Source organism: Gavialis gangeticus, unplaced genomic scaffold (genome assembly GCF_001723915.1).
Source record: "Gavialis gangeticus isolate Ggan-Ray unplaced genomic scaffold, GavGan_comp1, whole genome shotgun sequence".
Taxonomy (NCBI): Eukaryota; Metazoa; Chordata; order Crocodylia; family Gavialidae; genus Gavialis; species Gavialis gangeticus.
The window spans coordinates 40103266-40110169 of NW_017729031.1; the positions used below are offsets into that span (position 1 = coordinate 40103266).

The 6904-nt window shown below is 48.3% G+C and overlaps 1 protein-coding gene across 1 annotated transcript in view; it reads left to right on the plus strand.

Annotated features, from left to right (window-relative positions):
* The first annotated feature begins 13 nt into the window (after positions 1-13).
* Positions 14-6904, plus strand: part of XRCC5 (X-ray repair cross complementing 5) — a 93893-nt gene continuing 87002 nt past the window's right edge. Inside the window, exons 1-3 of the mRNA XM_019522646.1 lie at positions 14-53; positions 4782-4895; positions 5538-5721. Of these exons, the coding sequence (XP_019378191.1) occupies positions 33-53; positions 4782-4895; positions 5538-5721 (319 nt within the window). The 5' untranslated portion in view covers positions 14-32. The remainder of the gene's footprint in view (positions 54-4781; positions 4896-5537; positions 5722-6904) is intronic.

Genomic DNA, 6904 nt, shown 5'->3' on the forward strand with positions numbered 1-6904 from the left:
GGGCTTGCGGCGGCGGGCGGAAGGAGGCGGCGATGGCGCGCGGCGGCAGCAAGGTATCGGGTCCGCCGCGGTCCCACAAGCCCCCGCGCCGGAGGTGGGGGTGCCCACCGCCTGTGGTCACGGGGGGCCGCTCCGGATTCACCCGGGGTGTGTGTATATGCGTGTGTGCTTAGGCTCATCCGGATTAAGGCCCCCTCGGAGCTCTGTGTGTAAACGGGTCTCGGCCAGGGGCAGCCCATTCCGGATTAATTCTGTGTGTGTTCAGCGGGTCTCGGTGTGTTCAGTTGCTGCTTTGGTTAATCTGGATTATAGCCCCCTTGGAGGTTTGTGTGTGAACCAGTCACAGCCTGGACTAGTCCACTCCAGATTAACCCTGTGTGTTGAGTTGCTGCTGTGGCTAATCCGGATTAGCGCCCCCTTGGAGCCTCGTGTGTAAACAGTCATGCGGCCCATTCTAGATTAATCCTGTGTGTGTTCAGCGGGTCTCGGCGGGGGGCAGCCCACTCCAGATTGACTCCGCGTGAGTTCAGTTGCTGCTTTGGCTAATCCGGTTTAGCGCCGCCTTGCAGGCCTGTGTGTGAACCGTTCACAGCCTGGACTAACCCGCTCCAGATTAACCCCATCTGCGTTCAATTTCTGCTTTGGCTAATACACATCAGCGCCCCCTCGGAGCCCCAAATGTGAACGGGTTTCGCTCCAGATTAAACGGGGCGTGAGTTCAGTTGCCTCTTCGGCTCATCTGGATTAACACCCCCGCGGAGCCTCGCGTGTGAACCGGTCACGCCCCGGCCTAGCCCGCTCCAGATTAAACTGGTGTGCGTTCAGTTGCTGCTTCGGCTCGTCCAGATCAGCACCCCCTCGGAGACTCGTGTGTGAACAGGTGACGCCCCGGGCTCACCCACTCTGGATTAGCGCAGCACGCGTGTCCAGCCGCCAGTCCCTTTAAGCGCGCCAGGACATGACGAGGATCCTGTGTAAAGACTTTTGTTTGCAGCTCTCTAGTCGGTCTCAGAAACGACACCGCTGAGCCCTGAGCAAGGTGGTTCGACGTTAACTCGGTGTGTCTACACGAGTGATGCTCGCGCCTTTGATCGCGCTGCAGACGCACTCGGAAGAGGCATTTTATCGGCCGGAATATGGGGTCTGTCGTGTTTTCTCCAGTGGCCTCGAAAGTGGGGTCAATTGGTTTTAGTTGCTGGTCTCATTACTGGCATCTATATTTCTTTCCATGGGGCTGTTTTCTTGAACTGAATGATTTGAAAACACCTCTTTTTAACAGATCCTCCTTGAAATAGAATAACTAGACTTTTTGAAGACGTTCCCTTGGAAAAGAGAAACAAAAGGAAAGGGGCCGGGGCCTTTGGGCAGCGTTTAAAAGGGGATGCGGTGTTCCTTTCTGGCCTATCCAGAACAGTTAGGGCCGCACTTCATGGCATTTCTCTGTGGGTACCATTTTAAGTTTGCTTTATTGCTGCTGCTTCTGATAAGCACTCTCTACATCACAAGGGCCCAGGAGCAAAACGTGTGGGGGAGGCTGCCCTGCAGAACGGTGCTTGAGAGTAGTGTCATCACATGAAACGATGAGCGCAACCGACTGCACGGGCGCTTTCAGATGCACTCGAGACACGAACGAACATACAAATAAGCAGGCCCGGTCCTCTTGACTCACTCATTTGCAATAGGGGTGTCAGACTCATCCTGTGGGCTCGAGGACAAGCACGGAGCCGATCCACGGACTGGAGGAGCAGTGCAAGGCCAGTCCTCGTGCCAGATTGGCTCCTGCATGCAGGAGCGCCGCACACCGTGAATGCCAAACTGGGCCCACGTGCAACATGTGCTAGATCTGGCCCCGCGTGCATGCAGTGTGCAGCGTGCAGTCCAGGTCTGTACACTGCATGCAGCGTGCACTGGATCTGGCCCTGTGCACCACATGCAGCACATGCCAGGTCCGCTGCTGCATTCAGCATGCGTGACACGGCTGTGCAGGGCACATGCTGTATCCAGCCCGTGCACTGCACGCGTCGTGTGGGGCTGGTCCAGCATGTGCCATGTGTGGCATGCGGACCAGACTGATATTCCTTATTTCCAGGGAATTTAAATGTTACTTGTAGTACTAGGAGGGACAAAATGGTCAGACAGAAGTGTGATTTTACCAGGGTCCCTCTTCATAAAAAGTAGATGGAAAAAGACACATTTTCTCCTTGTGCGCCAGTGTCTTGGAAGATGAAGATAAAAAAGTTGAACTTGGTGAACATATAGTAAAACTTGATCACAAGAGAGTTTGACAGTGTTGGATTTGATGCACCGTCTTTCTGCCTAGAAACGTTGAAAAGGGGAATTGATTTCCATTAGCTGTCGTAATGCCTCAGGAGTTACTTTACCACAGGAAAGATAGATCTAGTCATTGACCAGGAGATTGACAAAGAAACAGAAACAAAATCATTTACCTGCATATTTTTGCACTCAGCTTATTTTTGCATCTGCACGGGAGAACAACTGAACGTGCAGTAAGTGGCACCGCAGGCGTGTCTGCAGCGCCACATACTGCATGGCCATGCTCCTCTGGATGTGGCCTAGAAGGTCAAGTGTGGTACTTTTTTGCCATCGATGCTGTCTCTATAAATTTAATCTTATGTGGCTCTTTAAATTTATAGTCTTTAATTATTTTCTCCGCTTCTGTTGGCTACCACAATTCAGTGCAACCTAAAATAGTGTTGCAATGGCAAGATCAGTGAAGTAGTTCTTTGTCCTGTGAATTGTGGATCTTTAAAGCAGGCGTATTCAGCTCAGCCTGCGGGCGAAATCCAGCATGCGGAGCCATGGCATCTGGCCTGCAGGGACTCCCATGGGTTGGAAATTTGGTGGCAATTAGTACTGCCACCCCTGCTCACTGCCAAATTTGCAAGCCCAGTACAGGTGGGTTGGGGCTGGGCCATGCCCCTTTCCACACCGCATGGCCAGGCTGAGGCCAAGCCATGCCTCCTTGCCTGCACCTGGCTGGGTTGGGGCTGGGCTGTGCGCCCACCCCCTGCATGGCTGGATCAGGGCCAGGCTTCCCCAGCCCCCTCCATGCTTATCCAGCCTCCGGACAGACTGGGCACTGTGCGTCCAGCCTGCCGGTTCTAAAGCATAAGTTAGTTTTGTCCACATCCTTAGAAAGGACAGGTATGCAAACTGAAGTAGGTAAAGCAACTTTTTCCTTTAACAGGGCAGAGAATACAACTCAAGCCTTGAATCCCTGTCCACTGCTTTCACACCCATGTCGTTCATGCAGCTCCACTGTGCGGTCACTTGGATGCATCTCACATTGTAAAACAGGCTGGCTTATACTAGAAAAAGTTCTTTTGACCGATAGCCCAACAACCAGATTTGTTCCGGCAACGTTAAGGATTTCCTGCTGACTGGATGAGGTGTTGAGCTCTTGAAATCCCATGCTTCAGTCTGTGGCAGCAAAAGAAAAGTGGTCCTTGTTCAGTTTCTATCTCGGGGCATAACAAGTGGATGATTTGTCTTGTGCTGAACTCCTCTTCCGACTTCATTCAGGCAGATAACACAATTATTTAGGCTGATCAGGGAAAATGGAGGCTACGAGGAACTTAACAAATGTAGAATGGGGAACACGTCGCACGGTGAAATTCAGCATTAATAGAGCATCGTAGTAGAAAGCAGAAGAGATCATTTGATCTGATCATATGCATTGCTGTGGCATAGATTAAATCAGCCGTATCTCCACTTAGGAAAGAGACCTATGCTCTGTCTATACTATGCTGCATCTGAGACTGGAGCATCTGGTAGGAGACCGCACACCCCGGCTCTGCTCCGTGGCCCCCCGGTAGCAGCTGTGCTGGCAGGGGGAAGCTCAAATGGATGTCAGCAGTCAGCTGAAGGCACAGCGGTGTCTTCACATGCCTGCAGCTGGCTACAGGGCAGCAGCAGAAACTTGACTTCATTTGGGAGAGGTGGAGCAACTCTGCAGGTGCTGCTCTCACACAGGGACTTTGAGCGTGCACCCACGCAAACCTCTGTAGTGTAGATCAGGCCCCTAGCATTAGGAAGAATATCTTGGTCCAAAGCATTGCTTGTCATGCATTGCTAAGGTCACTGGGATTTGGTCCCTTAAGTTACTCGAGCACTTTTGAAAATGGGGCTTAGGTCTTAAAAGCCTTAACCAGGGTTTTTACAATCAGAAGGGTGATAAATTGATGCTTCACTGCAAAAGCCACCTGCTAACAGACAGGGATAGGAAGAAACTTCCCCTGAGAGCAGATTATTCTATTATTGACTGGTTGCACCTTCCCCTGAACATCTGCACTGGCCAGTCTCTGAGACAGGAGACTGATCTAGATAGAGCACAATCCCAGCCAGTATAGGAAGGGCAGGCAAGACTGTCCTGGATATATTCCTGATTCCATCCAGGAAGAGCACACACCAGCTGCAGGTGCTTCCTCAGCCTGACCAAGGGTATTTATACCCGAAAGCTTGCAAAGAAGAATTTTTCCAACTATTTGATTTGGTCTAACAAAAGAGATTAGATTTACCCAAAGAACCTTGTTTGCCTGTGTCCTTGGACCAACACAGCTACAGCCTACACCCCTGTCCTGTATATATGCATTTCATATTAGAAGTCAGATTAATGGGTAATACAGGGAATTATGGGGAATAATAACATGGAGGGTTAAAATGTAAGTTTTAGGTTGCTCAGGGAATGAATACACTTTTTAAATGATTTCACCTAGATTAGCCCCAATGTATACTAATTCAGCTTGCTGTTTTTCTTCCAGGCAGCTATAGTGCTATGTCTGGATGTAGGCTTTTCAATGAGCAATTCTGCCCCTGGAGAGGAGTCTCCGTTTGAACAAGCCAAGAAGGTTATGATGAAATTTGTTCGGCGCCAGGTACTTGTGATTTCATTTTACGTGTGGTATGCTTAGATGTGGCACCTGAGTGTGTGAATCTGTGAAGGGAACAGTGAGGCCAAGGCCTACCAGACACTCTTCTTTATTCCTTGGTTATTAAGCAAATGGAAAATAATTACAAGTATTCTCCTTTACTGTTGCATGTGAGTACTAGCCTTTCCCTTGGCAGCAATTACACAAGAACAAACTCAAAATATGCAAGCTAAGACAAGTGACCTTTTTTGACATGGGACGCCCTTTGATGACAGGGGACACTTCCTTTTTAGGCTGGAAGAGGTGTTTCTGCAAAGAATTGCTCTCTCAGCTTATAGTGCTGAAGTAATGCGAAGATTTAGTATTGTATGGGATCACACTGGGAAATGTAGCATCCCATTTTACTCATTTTACCCCAGATATCAGCTAGTCGTCCTATTGCAGCCTGCTGGCCGATTTTAAATCTAAATTAGAGAGCCACATATGTGATTACAGCTGGAAGAGTTGTATATATGGTATCACTGCAAATTGAGCCTGCTCTAACTGATACTCAGCTGCAAAATTTGTATAGCTTGCTGTCTATTAACTATATGTATCTACAAAGCTATGTATATTTTTATATCTTTTTTGGACCTCCTCCATCTCCAGGTGTTCGCCGAGAGCAAAGACGAAGTCTCTGTGGTTTTGTTTGGTACAGATGGTACCGAGAATAACCTTGCCAGTGGGGATCAGTATCGGAACATCACTGTGCAGAGACACCTGATGCTCCCGGATTTTGATTTGCTGGAGGACATAGAAAAAGAGATTCAACCGGGCTCTCAACAAGCTGACTGTATCCTTTCTGGCTGCAGACAATTTCTAACCAGATAAAATTGCATAGGGGACTGGGGGTACGTGTTGTGCAACTGGCCTAGACCTGCTGTTCAAGACATTAAGCTTGTCCAGTTTTGCTGATTTACAAGTTGAAAGTTTGCACAAGGGCCAGATTCCCCCATGAACTGCATTTTAGATTACTTTATGTAGCAATGGGTTTTCATAGCAGCAGCGTGTTGGTCCCAGTGAATTGTCGCTAATAGAAAGTTTAGAGTTAATTAAGTGTTGACCACATTTCTGTATGGTTTCTTTTCCCCTCTTACAGAAGAGAGATACCTTAGGTATCAAATACACTGTCTTTTTAAAGAGATGTTACAAAACCTAATATACCATTTTTTTAATCACGTTAAAACTCTTCAAAAACTTCCCCACAACCAGAAGAGCTAGAAATCAAACACAGAAGCATCTGTGAGGACGTATCGAATAGACTGTTCTTGATTTCTCTGTGAGATGCTTCTTTTGTGAAAAGTTCCCGTTCGGTTCAATCAGCAGAGCTGCTGTTGGTGACAAATGAGGAGTTTTTAAAGCCGGATGCCTACATCTGGTCTTTTAGTGTTTCATTTAAAAGCTCTTTCAGTTTCTCCTCACCCAAAAGAGATTTTTTTTTTAAACTAAAGTCAGATTAGCAGAACAGTTGGAGGAGCCTGCAGCCGGTCAGTTGTGTGTTATCCCAAGTTGGGCATATTCTCCATTTCTTGGGGGTGTAGTGATAAGAATAAGTCCTCAGTGAAAATTTCTTTGCGAAAGCAATTGTGAAGAGGATGTCAGAGACACATTTTCAGGGGCAACCTGCATGAAGAATGTCATTCGTTGAAGCTGCATGCAGTTTTTGTTCCTGGATGTCAAACATAAAGAGGTTACATTCATAGAATCATGGAAGTCGGGTCGAAGGGACCTTGTAGATCTTCAGGTCCGACCCCCCGCCTGGGCGGGAGAAAAGACTAGACTCAAATGACTCCAGCCAAGTAGTCATCAAGCCTCTTCTTAAAGATCCCCAGGGTAGGAGCCAGCACCACTTCCCGTGGAAGTTGGTTCCAGCTCCTAGCCGCCCTAACTGTGAAGTAGTTCTTGCGGATGTCTAATCTAAACCTACTCTCCAATAATTTGTGTCCATTATTCCTTGTTATGCGGGGGGGCGCTAG